Here is an 18123-nt window from a genome sequence, read left to right on the forward strand (position 1 = left end):
AGTCAAATGCTTTTACAAGCAATTTATAATTGTTTTGGAAACCCAGTTGATGATTTTCGACTTACGTTCTTAATGACACCAGCCATCCTTTTAGGACCCAGCACAAGCCACAGGTGTTCTCTGGCCTGGGGACAGAGGCAAGGCGGGCTGGACAAACCTGTGTCGCTGTCCCCTTCCCTGGAGTATTTGCAGTCTCTCACACTGCATTCAGGACGCCGATCCTTCCCCACCTCCGCTCCAAACCAACTTTGTGAGGAGGTCCCAGTATGGGCCTTTTGCAACCACTAACTCCTGCCCGCAACAGCAAGCGAACTTCCACTTCACGGGGACGGAGAGCTAGTCCTCGCTTCTCCTCATTTTCTCTTCCGGGTCAGGAAGGCCGGGTCTGTGTTCCGGTCTTGCGCAGTCGGCCTCAAGCGCGAGGCCCGCGGCACCGTTGCCATAGTAATGGGTGACCCGGAGCTTGCGGGGCCAGCCGCATAAGTAGGGCTGGGACTGCGCGGGTCGGCCCGTCGGACAGCAGAATGGGCTGAGGCGGTGGCGGCTGCCCAGACGAGGTCGCTGCTGGCGAGGCTTGCGACACTGGTCTGGGACCTTAAGACATCTGGTTTGAGGAGCGGGCGGTACCGAGGTTTTCTTGGGTCTCGGGGACTGATCTGTGGGCGACTGCAGTATTGCGGGAACCTCCTATTTGGCACAAGCATGACAGGAAGTGGGAAGAACAACCCCCGCCCCAATGACGGAAGTTGACAGGTAGTGAAGGAATCTTAAAACTTAGTGTTGATGATAATAAACGAGACAACGGAGGCTCCCTAAGTTCTGGTGAGGGCCCGGGCCTCACAAGGACACCTTACTGCCGAGCTGGCAGTTTCCAAAGACAAACGGTGTCTGTAGAAACGATTCCTGTTTTTCCTATGTTTCTGTATTTGAAAGTATGGGTTTATTGTGGAAATGCATTATCCAGCTTGAATAAATAAAATAAAAATGTTTAACATTTCCTTTCTTTGTTTCTATGAAGAAGAAGCCGGGCTTAAGAATGGAGATGTATGAAACCCTTGGAAAAGTGGGAGAGGGAAGTTATGGAACAGTTATGAAGTGTAAACATAAGGATACCGGGCAGATAGTGGCCATTAAGATATTTTATGAGAAGCCAGAAAAATCTGTCAACAAAATTGCAATGAGAGAAATAAAGTTTCTGAAGGTTTGCTTCTTTTGCCTAAATTGCTCTTCGTAAGTGAAAAGAGAAATAGTTATGGGAAGAAATTATATAAGGAATATTTCAGTTAACACTTGCATTAAGACAGGCAGTAGAAAAACAAGTGTGACCCTCTACCTAATTGCGTTTTGTAATTTTATAGTGATACAAGATATATGTGCTTATGTAACAAAAGGTATGCCAAATATTGTGAAATAATTATTCAGAAGTATCCAGGTATAATGCTTGATAAAAATGTCTGCTTTGTGCAAGGCATTGTGCCAGATGCTGAGACTAAAATGAGCTAAAAGACAGTAACTGCTCTCAGGACTTTAATTATTTAATCAGAAAGACAATAGGGCATGTAAAATAATACTGAATAAAAAGTGGTTCATAATAAATGCCAAGTGATTAAGACAAAGCTGTATTGGGTAGGGAAGGTTTCTTGGAAGAACTGGGACTTGGAAGAACTTGGAAGAACTGGAAGAAATTCTCTTACGTAGAATTTACGTAAGAGAGAGAACTGTTGTATTACAGGTTAACAGAACAGCATAGGCTCAGAGAGGCTAAAGCAGGATGAAGGACAGAGCAGAGGTATTTCCCTGTAATATTTCCTGTAGCGAAATAGAAAGAGGTGGGATTAGAGAAGTAAATTGGAGGTAGGTTTTGCAGTCTTGTCTTTTGGGCTAAAGAATTAAAATCTGAGTTTCTAAGAGGATGAACTTTTTAAACTCAGAGTAAAGCAATTCTATAAATGCAAATCTGGCACTATTTTTTAGAATAGATTGGAGAACTCAGAGAGTAGAAATAGGGAGGCCTGTTATATGAGTTTAATTCAGTTTGCAAATACTGAATATTGTTTAATTCAGGATGTGTAAATGTGAGGGCCCCAGCTGGAATGCAGCAATTTGAATGGAAAGTAAAATGTAATATATTGCAAAAGAAGACACTAAAGAGTGTGGAAGGAAGTAGAACAGAAGAAATCAAGAGTATCTTTGAGATTCAGTGAGTGCTGTCATTGATGGAAATTTGAAAGACCTCAAAGAGACATAGTTTGGGAACTAGTTCAGTTTTAGAAATGTTGAATTTCAGGTAACAGGAGTACATTTAAATAGAGATGACCAGTGGGCTCCTAAGAGCTGGGGAACCATATCAAGAGAGATCAAGGAAAAAAATAAATTTTTGTGTGGGTCTGACAAGGTCAACCCTGGGGAAAGAACTCAGTCAGGAGTGGGAAGAAGGGAGCATTGACATCCCTTGGGAATTGGGTTCAAAACTAGTGATTTGGATTCAAAACTACATATATTTAAATACATATGTAGTTTATATATTGGAATTCATCTAGATGCTTTAAGGTTTATAACTTTGACAATGTATTCTAGATGTTTTATGTAATGAAGAAAAATGATACTCTTCTTGCTCATTTTTATCTGATGCAAAAGTAGTATTCTCTTTGATATGATGGATCAGTTTGCTTTCTAAACAGAAGAAATACATTAGGCATCTGTGGATTGTAGGAACTGCTCTATTTCCAGGCGATGAAAAGGAAAGTAAAAATCAGTAAAGATGTTATAATTTTGTGAAAGATACCAGTCCTTATCCAGATGATCTAAAACATAATAATACTGTAAGGCAAACTGTTATTCACCATAAGTGAAAAATCAGATTAGAAGAACTTTTCCCAGCCAATATCTTTCCCTTTCTTCAACTCTGTTGCATTTAAAGTGATTGGTTTTTTATTTAATCATTTAAGGTTTATTTATTTATTTTTAGACAGAGGAGAAGAGGGAGAGAAATACCGATGTGTGAGAGCAACGTGGGTGGGTTGCCTCTCACACAGGACGCAAATGGGGACTGCAGCTCAGGCATGTGCTTGGACCAGGAATCAAACCAGCAACCCTTAGCTAGTCAGGACAACACTCGACCAACTGAGCTCTACTGGTCAGGGCTATTTAGCCATTTTTAAAAGCCACTTATGTAGCAAAAACACAGAGATGAATTTGAAAATGTACTTAACTGTTATAATTATTATGCAAACTATTTTGAGACACCTTAACTATTTGTATTGGTTTATTTCTTACAGAGTTTTTAGTTTAATTCCACAAGAGAGTTGTCTGGGATTAGTTAACATTCTTAGTCTAAAAGGATGGTCATAATGACTTAATTTGAACTAAATTTTTATCTTCTGGAATTTCACTAAATAAATGACAGTGATTAGTGAGAATATCTGTATAAAAGTTATCTAGTGATGAAGGGGAAAAAGAGTAAACCACTTGAAAAGGGGTAATGGAGCATTTCTAGGAGTTTCTTGGTTTACTTGAGAGTGTACCTGATTCCTTACTTCTCAGTGGATCTTCCCTTTACTGCTTTTGCCTTTAGAATAAATACTGGCTAGGAAACCGGTACTTTTCCTTAGTTAAAAGATTAATATTGAAGTGTCCAAAAGCAGTCATTTCTTTCGCTACTGCCAGCATGTTGTCACTGCAGCACTCCGGCATCTGGCCCCCTAGGGAAATTGGGAGCCAAAATAGGAAAGGCGTCTGGCATTGCATTTTGGCACGTGTTTCTATTAGTCATGTTTTAAAGACTGGTTTTTGTATTAATACAGATAAGTAGAAAAATTGATATTGTCCCATGGGAATAAAGGCAAATAATTTTCATAAAAGTATGGTTTTTTAATGAATCCTACATTGAAAATATACCATTTAATTTTTAGCCAAATGAATAGATATTTTTGGTGATTTTTAAAAATTAAGAACTTGAGAGCTGGTTATAGTTAAATCAGTGTGTTTCAAAGTAGAATAAGCAGCATAAAATATTAAAATGTCATTTGTTTCCTAAGGTGATACATATCACTTTTTATATTTTGAGATTATTTTAACTGTGATTAATTCCAGTCTAAAAGGGTGTCATGTTGTTCAATAGAATAATGGACTATTATTTTATTCTAATAGAATAAAGGGGAAAAAGAGTAAAGGGGAAATAGAATAGAACAAAAATGCTTGATAGAATAGAACAAAAATGTACCCACAAATAGGTGTATATTTATGAAAAGTCCTTATGGCTGTAAGTTGATAGTTCATATATTTGAAAAGTTTTGAGATGTTTTGATACTCTCTTGTTATAGTGTGATATCTTTTGTTACACCTGGAACTTAGATTTTACTCTCAAGAGTTTAGGACCAAACTTAGAGAATGATTAACTCATGTATATTCAGATTACATAATCAGTAGTATTGAAATCCCTGCTTGTTTGAAAACATAAGGACTTTTAAAATTTCAGATGTTAAATTTAATCACAAATCATCCTGGCCAGGGGGCTCAGTTGCTTGGAACTTTGTTCCGCTGTCCTGTGCACCAAAGGGTTGGGAGTTTTATTCCAGTTCAGAGCATATACCTAGGTTGTGGGTTAGATCACCAGTCAGGGATATGTATGGGAGGCAACGGATCATGTTTCTCTCTCTCTCTCTCTCTCTCCCTCCCTCCCTCCCTCCCTCCCTCCCTCCCCCCGCATCTTCTCCCTCTCACCCCTTCTCTTTGAAATCAATAAACATAGCCTTGGTTTAGGATTAAAAATTTTTTTTAGTTTAACCACAAATCAAACTAAAAAGTAGGAAGACATCTCTTAGCAGCATACCAAGTTGCATTATAGTACATTAACTTCAAATTATTTTAATAAGCAATCAAATGCTAACAAAGTAAGAAAATATATTTCCCTTTGTTCTATAAAAATTAATTATGAAATAGTTAATTTTCTTAAAATAGGAATGTAAGCAAATCAGTTGAGAAATCTGTTGCAATGCATGGAGGAAACAAAGCTGAGAATATGTCTACTTTTTAATATGATATAGGTATTATATATACAAATTATTGTGCATGAAATAATTTATTAAAATTCTCTTTCTTTTGTCAATAGCAATTCCATCACGAAAATTTGGTCAACCTAATTGAAGTGTTTAGACAGAAAAAGAAAATTCATTTGGTGTTTGAATTTATTGACCACACAATATTAGATGAGTTACAACATTATTGTCATGGACTAGAGAGTAAACGACTTAAAAAATACCTCTTCCAGATCATTCGAGCAATTGAATATCTTCACAATAATAATGTAAGTACCTTAGAATAAGCCAAACTATAGGGTGTATATGAATGATAAGTGCCCTTTAAACATGCCTCTGTTCATATTACGATTGTTAAAATCATTTTTCTGTACAATATTGACATCCTGAAAATAGGGTCACTACCTTACAATTAGTTGCAGACTCAAAATACATATTGAGCACCCAATATTTATAATTATAGGGCAGACAATTAATTATAGGGATGCTAAAAGAGGTGTTAATAAGTTTGGTACAGAGTCAACTGGGGCATCTTTTATTAGAGAAAGTACATTAAAAATGTTGAAGGCTATGCTGGTTCAAGTGAAGGGAAGTTTAAGGAGGAACTGGAAACTAGGCAAGGGGAATGGCAAGTGAATGGGAATGAATGCCTTTCGAGGAAGACGAGAGAAATACAGTAGCTGAGAGATACAAAGCCTTGTTTAACTTATGGGAAGTCAAGAAGGGAAAGAAGAGCAACTCTTCTGATTTTTGGTGTTGCCTCTAGCGTTGCCTAGTATGTATTTAGTGGGTTTTTATGGAGATACTTTGTCCCCACCATGAGCTCCGCTTTCTGGAATGTTAGATGTTATTCAGGAAATGACAGTAAAAGCCTCCAAAGTAGTTTTATTAGTAAGTGATATAGTTATAACATCTATATACCCCAGACTTTTTCAGACATCCTAATTTCTAATTTTCTCTCTTGCTAATAGTGCATCACGTTTTGCTGCTTTGAAAAAGTATGGTTGTGATAGCAACTGGAATTCAGATCGTAATTTCCTTGCCAGGTAGATCAATGGGAGGCAGCAAAATAGGAAAGTTAAGAGCACCCAGTCTTGGGAATCAGACTACCTTGGGTTTCCACCCACCAGCTTAATCTGTGGGTAAACACACGGCTTTTGCGGTTTACAGCCTGCATGGTGCAAGGTGGCAGCCCCATCGCTCTGTGGCCCCAGGAAAGGTGTCTTTACCTGTGAAGTGATACTGTTGTACTTCACAGATTTGTTGTAAAGATCAAATTAGGTAGTAGGCATAAAGTATTTAGCAGCTTGTGAGGCACATTTTAAGTGCTCAGTAATAGTGTTGGTAGGGAGTCCAGAATAGTGATGTTATCTGTATTCCTAACCTGCCTTGTCTATCATAGACTTTAAAAATGTTTCTTGAATAAAGGAACTTACCAGTATGTGCTAGACCGAGAGTAGAAAACTTTGAAAAAGAGCTAAAACTAAAGTAAGTACAATTTTGAACTGTAACTATGATTTCACAAGGAAAAGAAATACAATCAGATAGGGCACACCACTCTGAGAATAGAGGTCGGCCTGGGCAGGGGGCTGCAGAGAGTGGGGATGTGTGCACTTGCAGAGACCAGGTGAGGGGAGATGAGATTGCACAGGTGACCTGGGGAGAGGTTTTCAGGGCTTTGAAATCGTCCTGAGGAGTTTGAACTTTTTCTTGAGGATACTGGGAAACCATGGAAAGTTTTCAGTATTGCTTTAATAGGATAAAAACAAAACATTATTTTGGCAAGAATGGAGAGTAAGTACAGAGAGAGACGAGATCAGGGGAGAGGCTACAGTGACAGCTCAGAAATGAAGTCATAAGGGCTCGGGCAGTGGGAAGGGGAGGAAGAATGGCAGTGGTAGGGGCTGGAAAGACTGTGAGAGAGAAATGACAGGATTTGGGGATGACTTAGATATGAGAGGGATACAAAAAGGGAGAAATCAAAGATAATTCCAAGATTTTTAATTTGAGAGCCGGAGAATTGTGCCGTTGGCAGTAACTGATTTTAGAAAGAGGAATTGCTTTCAGATGTATTGATATATTTTAAAGGACAATGAGAATTTCTAAGTAAAAATAATGCTTAACCAATTGTATAACATGGCCTCAGGAAGTTGCCAGAATTGGATATACAGACTTGGGAATCTTCCTCTGGAGACTGAGAGGAAGAAGGTGGGTTACTCTCGAAGGGACAAAGAAAAGGGAAAGGTGGCCCTTGGCCCCAAGTCTGAAAGAACATCTGTGAGCGCGTGCGGGGGCAGCAGGGAAAGAGGTCTGGATGGAAGCCCCCACATTCTCATGTTTCATCTAGGACCTGGAGTAAAATTATCCCTGTCCCTCACCCCACAGAATGAGAACAGAATTAAGGCAGTGGCTCATTAGAATAAATATTATACTTTTTATCTGGATATCTTGATTCTCGCCCTGGTGATTTAAGGCTATCTTCACACTGACAAAAATCAAGAAAAGAAATAGTTATTTTCCTAATATCTCCAAATTTAAGGTGATTGGATTTTATATAACCGAAATGTCGGAGACATTCTCTGCAGTGATACCCCATGTCCCCCTCAATAAGAATCCATGAAGTCAGCCCTGGCTGGTGTAGCTCAGTGGATTGAGCTCGGACCTGCGAACCACACGATTGTGGATCCATTCAGGGCAGTTGCCTGGGTTGGCAGTTGCCAGTCCAGTCAGGGCACATGCCTGGGTTGCAGGCCAGTTCCCAGCAGGGCACTCATGAGAGGCAACCATACATTGATAGTTCTCTCCTTCTCTCCTTCCCTTCCCCTCTAAGGATAAATAAATAAAATCTTAAAAAAAAAAAAAAAAGAGGCCCTGGCTGGTGTAGCTCAGTGGATTGAGCTTGGGCCTGCGAACCAGAGGATTGCGGTCCGATTCCCAGTCAGGGCACATGCCTGGGTTGCAGGCCTGTTCCCTGCAGGCCAACTCCCAGCAGGGGATGCACGAAAGGCAACCATACATTGATGTTTCTCTCCCTCTCTCCTTCCCCTCTAAAGATAAATAAATAAATAAAATCTTAAAAAAAAAAAGAATCCATGAAGTCAGATACAGTTCAGCAACAGTAAAAGTTTTTTTTTGTCAGGAAGTATTTATTTACCTTCTTTTATTTAATAATGGGAAGATTTTTTTACATTGGTTTCTAGGGAGCTCCGACAGAAATTTAACATTCAGTTGCAGTAACTAACTATAGGAACCTAGTTTATCTCTTTCCTTTTGGTGGTTTTGGTAATTTTTTTTTTAAGAGAGAGAAAGAGAGAGAGAGAAATATCAATGTATGGTTGTCTCCCGTGCGTCCCCCACCAGGAACCGGGAACTGGCCTGCAACCCAGGCATGTGCCCTGACTGGAAATCGAACCGCGATCGTGTGGTTCGCAGGCCCGCGCTCAACCACTGAGCTACACCAGCCAGGGCTGGTTTTGGTAATTTAAAATTTTTATCTGGTTCTTAATATAAGCCTCTTCAAAACCATTTAGAAGCAGTCAGAGTGTAAATGAAAATAGTTGGTCCCTTACGGGGGAGAGGTGATGATTCCCTCATTTATTAATTCAAGTATTTATTGAACATTTTGTGGTAATGTTGATTATGCTAGGTGCTGAGGACACAGTCTTGAGTAAGAGACTTGGTTCCCACTTTTATGGAGCTTATTAAATTCTATCTAATTTTCAGTAAACTTTATTAATTATAAGTAATTCTGATTAATAACTAAGGACTGTTAATCTTACCTCGCTCCAACCCCACCTCCTACTTCACGAAGCTCTGCTTCCCTAAATTCAGGTCATTTTTGCATATTTTCTTAACTCTTCTTTTGGATTTTTAATTCATAGTCTTTCAAACGAGGAATTATTCTTTGAATAATATTGTTAACATTTCAATATTACCTAATATAGGCTGGTCTGATGGTAGTGGGTTATCAGAGCCCAACTAAAATAAAGTTAGTGTCACTAAAATACTACCTAATATAGTTTAATGTGTTGTTAATATTTGGGTATATGTGCTTCCTCTATTTTGCTTTTTGAAGTATTTTACATTATAGGCAAACTGACTTTTATCCCCAGATACTTCACTATATATCTCTTTAAAAAAGCATATTTTTCTATAAATTCACAGTCATTATACTGCATCTTCACAACTAACAATAATTCCCTAAGTCATTTAATATCAAACTTGTATTAAAATTTAGCCAGTTATTCCTAAAATGTTTTTTACATTTTCACATTGTAAATTTATTAAAATCAGGATCCAATCAAGAACTCCATTTTTTGTGATTTTTAGGGTGAGTAGGGAATTCCCACTCTTGCAGTCTACTTCAAACATCCTTATTCATCCTCTTTCTGGAAGCTGTTGGCTTATTTTTTTCACATAGACATTAGCATTTAACTGTGTAACATTCAATTGGAAAGTTTATTAAATTGAAGCTCTTAGTGATTTAGAACCAGGCTCTCTGAGGCCATTAAAGGATATGGAAGTTCAAGCTTTATTCTGAAATGGCTGTTTAAATTCAAGCACATAGGGATATACAGAGCAGAGGTACTGTAAATCAGATTGCTAAGTAGAGTTTTACAAGGTTCTGGAGCATTTCACTACTAAGTAAAGGAGAATCCAACTCATTGTTTCAATCCAAGTAGTGATAGTTAATGCACTATAAAAGATTAACTCAAAATGGATCAAAGATCTAAAGTAAGAGCTAAAACTATAAAACTCTTAGAAGAAAACATAGGTAAAAATCTGTATGACCATGCATTAGCCAGTAGTTCCTTAGAGATAACACCAAAGGCAGTCAAAGTCAAAATAGACAAATCCTTCATTAAAATTAAAAATTTTTGTGCACCAAAGGACCATCAAGAAAATCAAAAGACAGTTTAAAGAAGGGAAGAAAATATTTGCAAATCATACTGTAGCTGATGAGCATCTAGTATTTAAGATATATAGAATACAACTCAAAATAAAAGTCAACCCAATTTAAAAGTGGGCAAAGGACTTGAATAGAAATTTCTCCAAAGAAGATACAGAAATGGCTGATAGCACGTGAAATGATGCTCAATATCATTAGTCATTATGGAAATGCAAATTAAAATCAAAATGAGACACTACTCAGACGCACGAGGCTGGTTGTAATTTAGAAAACACAACAAACATTGGCAAGGAAGTGGAGAGATTGGAACCCTCACATTCTGCTGGGGGGAATGTAAAGTGATGTAGCTGGTATGGAAAAGTGTTTGACAGCTCCTCAAAAAGTTAAATGTAGAATTACCATATGACCCAGGGATTCCACTCCTAGGTATCCACCCAAGAGAACTGAAAACACATATTCACTAAGACCCTGCACGGGAATGTTCATAGCAGCCTTTTCCTAACAGCCAAAATGCAGAGACAACTAAAGTGTATAGCAGCTGATGAATAAGGTAACTCCATGCCATGGAATTTATTCAGCCACAAAAAGAAATTAAGTACTGACACGTGCTACTGCATGAATGAACCTTGAAAACTTAATGTTAAATGAAAGCAGTCAGATGCAAAAGACTACGCAGTGTAAATGCCATTTAAATGAAATCTCCAGAACAGGTAAGTTCATATTTGTATATCTTCTTTGGAGAAATGTTTATTTAAGTCCTTTGCCTATTTTAAAATTGGGTTATTTTTATTGTTGAGCTGTATTTTATACAATATGGTTTGGATACTGGGGATTATCAGGTAGATATATGACTTGCAAATATTTTCTCTCATTCTGTGGGTTGTCTTCTTGCTTTTAAAAAAAATCCTTACCCAAGGATATGTTTCCTGTTTTTAGTGAGAGAGGAAGGGAGGGAGAAAGGGAGAAACATTGATGTGAGTGAGAAACATCAGTTGCTTCCTGTACACGCCCCAACTGAGGATTGAACCTGCAACCTTTTGGTGCAGGGGATGATACTCCAGCAAAATGAGCCACCCAGGGAGGGCTCTTTTTGCTTTCTTGATATTTAGTGTTTTATTTAATTATTTTTAATAATTTCTTTCTATAATTGATATTCTTGATTTGGTGAGACATTGTGTTCATACTTTTCTTGCATTCTTTGAACATGGTTTCCTTTAGCTTTGAACAAATTTAAAATAGCTGATTAGAGTCTTTGGTAAGTTCAATGTCTAGGTTTCCTCAGGAAAAGTTTCTTATTGACAGCTTTTCTTTCCTGTGTATGGGCTATACTTGTTTCTTAGAATAACTTTAATGTGGTATTCACTCTGAAAATCAGCTTCCTGTCTCTCAGGGTTTGTTGTTGCTGTTTGGGGGGATGGTTGTTTGTTTAGTTACCTTCCTGAACTAATTCTGTGAAGTCTATATTCATCATGTGAAATCTCTACTCAGCTACCTTAGTGGTTAGCTGATGGCTGGACATAGGTTTATTGAAATGCCAAAAACCAGTAAGTCTCTCAGCCTTATTTACTGAGGGACTCTTTCTGTGTGTTGGGACGTGCCTTCAGTGTTCAGGCAGACAGTTTAAAACTTTGCCTCAGCCTTACCTTCCTGCTTTTGTAGGCCCTTAAAGTCAGCCAGAGGCGAGGGTTTAGGACCATCTTGGGTCTTTCCCAGCATGTGCTCAGCTCTGCACGTGGCCTTGATTCTCAGTACTGTGCTAGAGTTTTGCCGGCCCTTTATGGATGTGCCACTTCCAACCTCTCTAAACATTGACGAGAGAAGTGAAAGAAGACCTAAACAAATACAAAATATTCTGTTACGGAGGTCTCACTGTGACCTTGGAAGACCAAGGAGGATGTTGTCAGAACATAGAATTTTAGAAGTTGCGATTCAGAGAATGCGTGGTTCTCAAGGATAGCACAATTCCGCATGTGTCGTGCTGTTAGTTGTTGGAAGGAGTGAGAATGTTAGGGCATCAGCTTGGTGGCTCCTTCTGCTGTCCGCCCAGAGCACTGAGGAGAAGGGAGGTGGGTGTGTGGTGGTCAGAGTGTGTGCCGCGTTATCCTAATGTGCTTGTTCAGGTCTACTTTTGTTCACATTACATCCTCGGATTTTGGAATAGTCACTGGCATGTAGTAATCACTCAGTAAAAATTTTGGAAGTAAAAATAGATCCATGTAGTTGTACAGATGGCACCTGTAACATGGCTCGTTACCCTAAGTTAAATTTTGGCCATTTGTGGAGGGACACTGAGGCAGAACAAGAGCCAATCCCAAAGCCATAGCAGTAAGTTAAACAAGGAAAGAGCTCAGAATTTCCGTCGCTGAACTATTTTTGCTTGTGCTATGATACTTTTTCAGTAATGACAAATCAGATGAATCTTCATTCATCTGATAAAGTTTTAAAATGCCTTCTTTGTGTTAAGCACTGTACTGGACAGTGGGAATATAGCTTAAACAAGACATACCATATTTCGCTGCATATGATGCATTCCCGTATACAATGTGTAACCCTGCTTTGGCACCAGTTCCCGTGTATAATGCACATCCCTATTTTTCCCTCAAAAATTTGGGCAAAAAGTGCACATTATATACAGCAAAATATGCCATCTTGCCCTCATGCAGCTTATAGTCTGGTGGGAATCACAAACAAGTAAACAGGCAATTAATAATATAGCAAAACAAATACTGTGATAGGGGCAGTACAGGACGATGTGAAAACAAATAGAAAGAACATCTAAGCTGAGACCTGAGGAAATAGTTGACCAGGCAGTTGAAGCAGCATCAGCAAATGCACAGATGAGACAAACTCTAGAAAATTGGGAAACTAATATTCTAGGGAAAGAGGCTGAGGAAGTTGAGAAGGTGAACTGGGTTCACATCCCACAGGGCTTTACAAACCATTTTAAAGAGTTTCAAATTTGTTGTGTAGGGAATCCTAGAAGGATGTTAAACAGAGAAGTAACTTGACCACGTGTGATTTTAAAATAGTACTGTGACTTCATTATGGACTGTGGATTGGAGGCCAGTTAGCAGTCTTGTAATTTGCAGTGAGAGAGCTGAGGGGATTTGAACTGGGGGGAGAAGGAGATAGGTTAAGAGTAGATGGGAGATGAGACAGAAAAGTACCTTGGTTTCTGTCTTGAGACATGGACACGGGTCATTGTTGGTTCCATTCACTGAACTAAAGGACTATCAATCACAAGTAAGTTTGGAGGAGATGATGTGTTTAGCTTTGGATCTGCTGAGTGGGATTTCTTATGAAATTCCACTCCTTGAAGAAACCAAGGGTGATGTCTAGAAATAGAAATTAGGCATAGAAATTTGGAAATCATAAGCATATGGATAGTTACTAAAGTTATAAAACCAGATGAGATTGAGATGGAGTAGCCGATGGGTGAGAAGAAGCCCGAGAGAGTATGGTGACCCCATAATCAAGTGAAGAAAGTGGTCCAAAAAATAAAGAAAAAAGCAGGAGAGATTGTTCAGGAAGCATGATGTATGAGAGGAGAGAGCCTGAGACTGGAATCAGTTACGGGGGAGTGGTTGGCAGTACTTTGACACTAAAATATTAAGTAAGGTAGCATTATACTTGTGTTGAGGGATATCTCTTAATTGTTGCTACAGCAACAATTAAGTTGTCGACATTAGCTCAGGCCAGTTAACAGAACATTGCTGCAGAAAACAGATTACATTACTTTGAGAAGTGAACGAGTGGACGTGAGGTGAAGAATGGATGACGGTGATGACCGCAAGAGGCTTAGCTGCGGAGGGAGGGCTGGGCTGCAACATGGGCTGAAGGAAAAGTTCAACTTTTTTTGTTAAGCTCTTTTGTCTACTTTTCCTTTGAGGAATGTGATTTACCTTTTTAGCATTATACTTGTTTTCTTTTTAAATTTTTCATTTTTTGAGAGAGAGATTTGTTATTCCTCTTATTTACGCATTTATTTATTGATTCTTTTATGTGCCCTGACAGGGAATCAAACCCAGAACCTTGGCATATCAGGATGATGCTCTAACCAACTGAGCTGACCAGCCAGGGTCTATACTTGTTTTCTTGATTTTCTTTCATCACAAGAGGCTGAATGGGGCAAGAATTGAAAATGTACAATTTTAGGTTTTGCATTGTGTGGCTAATTCTTTGTATGTGGTAAGAAAATAGCTTTGCTGTCTTAATTAGCTGGATTTTCTCTGTATAACTTGTGAGATTCTCTGGGTAATGAAACCTCATTTTAATGTATTGCATCTTCTGTTTGTTTTTTAGATCATTCATCGGGATATAAAACCTGAGAATATTTTAGTATCCCAGTCAGGAATTACTAAACTCTGTGATTTTGGATTTGCACGAACGCTAGCAGCTCCTGGGGACATTTATACAGACTATGTGGCCACACGCTGGTATAGAGCTCCAGAACTAGTATTAAAAGATACCTGTTATGGAAAGTATGTATATTTTGGGATGTCCCTGGCCTTTCCTATCAATCTCTATTTTTCCTTCGGTGAATCTGTCACCCCTACTACGGACACCCTCTGCCATCTGCATCTGAATTGGAGTTAAGAAAGAGATACCTCCACATAGAACAGAGAAGCCCCATAGGCACTTGCCCCGCTCGCTGTAGACATTCCTGTGCTTGCTCTTTGGGGCTGAATGGCCCCATCTCCCGGAGATCTATGGAGACACCCCTCAGGCTGTATCCATGCTTGCTTTAATGCTCCATCCTTGGCAGAGTTGCCTTCTCTGCTTATCTTGAGCCTCTACATTCTGCAAAGAATTTAAAAATCATTTACCTCACTCTGTCCTGGCTGGCATTGCTCAGTAGACTGAGCACTGGACTGCAAACCAAAGGGTTGCTGGTTCAATTCCCACTCAGGACACATGCCTGGGTTACAGGCCGGGTCCCCAGTAGCGGGTGTGTAAGAGGCAATCACACATTGATGTATCTCTCCTTCTCTTTCTCCTTCCCTTCCCCTCTCTAAAAAATAAATAAAAATTAAAGAAATAATTTACCTCTCTGCCAGTGTTACTATAGAGACTGTCAAGTTCCCCATTTTCTGGAATATAGCATTCTCTTTGCAAAGACTGGCAAGTAATAATTGTTAAATTATACTGTTACGGGTGCCTCAAAAAGTAGCGTGGTCTCAGTTTATTGTGAAACAGTAGATGAGCACTGGACAGTACAGTACATGAAACAGCAACCTCGTATACAAATAACAAGTCTGAAAGAACATGAAGGGATCACATTGTACAGATAATACAAGAAATGGAAGGGGGTGCCCTGACCAGCTTGGCTCAGTGGCCTGGGCATCGTCCTTCAAAGTGAAAGGTCACCAGTTGGATTCCTGGTCATGGCACATGCCTGGGTGGTGTGCTGGGTCCCCAGGTGGAGGTGTGCAAGAGGCAACCAATCAGTGTTTATCTCCCACATCAATATTTCTCTTCCTCTTTTTCTCTCTCCCTTCCCCTCTCTCTAAAAATAAATAAATAAAATTTGTTTTAAATTTTAGAAAGTAATGGAGGAGGGATGATTTTTGCATGCTTTTTCTAGAAATCATTATTCTGTTTATATATATGAATTTCTAATATTAAAGAGTACTTTGTGTCAGAAATTGTTCTAAATGCTTTATATGCATTAAATCATTTCATGTTCACAATAACCCTATGATGAAAGTGGTGCTGTTGTTATCCTCACTCTAAATAAGACCCTGAGGCACAGAAAGGTAAGCCAATTTGCTGGAAGTCACTCTATAGTACCTTTTCTACTGTACTTACCACTGATGTCCTACTGGACCACCTCTCTGCTGTGAGTACCAGAAGGAGAGGAGAGAAAGGAGAAGAAAAAATATTAGAAGGTATAATGAATGAAAAAGGACCAGAATTTATTGAAAAGCAATAACCAAGAAGCTCAACAAACTCCAAGTAAGATAAAGTCAGAGAGACCCACAGACATAGCATCGTAAAAATGCCAAAAGTTAAAAACAAGAAGAAAATCTTAAAAACAGCAAGAGAAGAGTGATTCATCATTTACAATGGCACTTCCATAGGAATAACAGCTAACTTCTCAGTAGAAACAATGTAGGCCAGAAAGTAGTGGTACAACATATTCAAAATAGGTAAAGAAAAAAATTACTACCCCAAACTTCTATATCCAGCAAACTTATCTTACAGAACGAAGGTGAAATAAGGACTTTCCCAAATAAACAAAAACAGAATTTGTTGCTAGCACTCCTGCCTAACAGGAGTTCCCAAAGGAAGTGCTTCAGGCTGAAAACAAGTAACCCCACAGAGTAATTTGAATCCACAAGAAAAGCAATGAGCACAGGTAAAGGTACTTATGTTACTATAAAAGACACTATATTTTGCCATGTATAATGAGCACTTTTTTTGCCAAAATTTTAAGGGTGCGCATTATACATGGGTAGTACTAATTCTGTATCTTTACACATGTTTTTAATTATTTTATTTATGTTTATGCATTAAAACATAAAAGTGTAATTCCAGAAAGCAATAATGATATCTGTATGCAAAAGTCCAATGCCCTGGAATATGGTAATTGGTTTTGTTACTAAATATAAATAAATTAAAAAATTAAAATGAAAGATATTTTTCCTGAAAGTTTGGGCCAAAAATGAGGGTGTGTATTATACACTGGAGCACATTATACATGGCAAAATATGGTAGCATATGTTCATATCTTTATCCCTTATTCTCTTGTTTAATTTTGAGGGCAATTATATGAAATAGTACACACACAGTATATTGTTGGGCCTATAAACATATAAGTATATAAATGTATATTTTATATGTATATCTGCCAATAACAGCAAAAAGAATGTAGGGACGAGCTGAATTATATTTGGCTCAGGAAATATAAGTAACATATCATAGATTATGAAGTAATAATTGTAACAATGTATTGTTTGGTTTATAACAAATAGATATACTATGTACAGCAAAAATACCACAGAAAAGGGAAACAGGTTAGAGTTAATATAGGAATAACTTTTCTTTATATATATCACTGGAATTAAGCTAGTATTTGTTTCCCTAGCCATCCAAAAGTAGGGCATCCCCAATCCCTATTCCTTGCCCCTAAATCATATCTCCATCTCCAAACAAAAGTAGATTGTTTTTAATCTACTTAAAGGCCCCAGTGATATAAACTATCTTTTAAAAACTAGCGCCCTGGCTGGTGTAGCTCAGTGGATTGAGTGCGGGCCTGCGAACCACATGATCGCAGTTCGATTCCCAGTCAGGGTACATGCCTGGGTTGCAGGCCAGTTCCCAGCAGGGGACTCACGAGAGGCAACCATATATTGATATTTCTCTCCTTCTCTCTCCTTCCCTTCCCCTCTAAAGATAAATAAATAAATAAATCTTAAAAAAAAGAACTAATTATGAACCCTGGCTGGTGTAGCTCAGTGGATTGAGCATGGGCTGTGAACCAGAGGGTTGTGGTTCGATTTCCAGTCAGGGCACATACCTGGGTTGTGGGCCAGATCCCCAGTGGGTGCCATGTGAGAGGCAACCACACACTGATGTTTCTCTCTCTCTCTTTCTCCTTCCCTTCCCCTCTCTCTAAAAATAAAGAAATAAAATATTTTTAAAAAACTAATTACATAGGAAAAACGTTTGAATCATGGGTGACTCACAATGTGTTAAGATAAATAAATAAAATGTAAGTGATTAATGTTTGAGATTTTTAATATATACTTTTTAAATATAAGATGATTTTAGTGTTCAATTATTCTAATTCATAAACTATTTACCATAATGTTCTTATGTAAGTATCTGAAATGGTTTTATAATTATAGTTACTTTTTATCTCAATTGCTACATGTGAAAATAGTTAATATATGTGTATATCCTAAAGTTTGCATATGATATACTATGGTGAAAATTTATAAATAATACTACTTAGCCATTCCTGTCTCTTTGTCCTTAATTGTATTTTAAAAGTTCTCTTAGACAATATATTTTATGTATCTCTCCATGAAAAAGTGGTTTATTCTCACCTATTTCAGGCCTGTGGATATCTGGGCTTTGGGCTGTATGATCATTGAGATGGCCACTGGAAATCCCTTTCTTCCTAGCAGCTCTGATTTGGACTTACTTCATAAAATTGTTTTAAAAGTAGGTAGG

General features: G+C 38.3%; 1 protein-coding gene across 5 annotated transcripts in view; it reads left to right on the forward strand.

The window, feature by feature from the left end:
* The first annotated feature begins 434 nt into the window (after window positions 1-434).
* The window catches only part of CDKL3 (cyclin dependent kinase like 3), a 38629-nt gene continuing 20940 nt past the window's right edge, over window positions 435-18123 (forward strand). For 3 of the 5 annotated variants that reach the window (XM_037050457.1, XM_037050453.1, XM_037050458.1), the window contains exons 1-5: window positions 435-585; window positions 1019-1201; window positions 5111-5305; window positions 14248-14426; window positions 18006-18118. In XM_037050457.1, coding sequence (XP_036906352.1) covers window positions 1037-1201; window positions 5111-5305; window positions 14248-14426; window positions 18006-18118 — 652 coding nt within the window. In that variant the 5' untranslated portion in view covers window positions 435-585; window positions 1019-1036. Of the gene's footprint in view, window positions 754-1018; window positions 1202-5110; window positions 5306-14247; window positions 14427-18005; window positions 18119-18123 lie in introns of all 5 variants that reach the window. The other 2 variants (XM_037050454.1, XM_037050456.1) reach the window with 2 other exon arrangements.

This window comes from Sturnira hondurensis, unplaced genomic scaffold (genome assembly GCF_014824575.4).
Source record: "Sturnira hondurensis isolate 20B ecotype Veracruz unplaced genomic scaffold, ASM1482457v3 Scaffold0006805, whole genome shotgun sequence".
In the NCBI taxonomy this organism is placed as follows: domain Eukaryota; kingdom Metazoa; phylum Chordata; class Mammalia; order Chiroptera; family Phyllostomidae; genus Sturnira; species Sturnira hondurensis.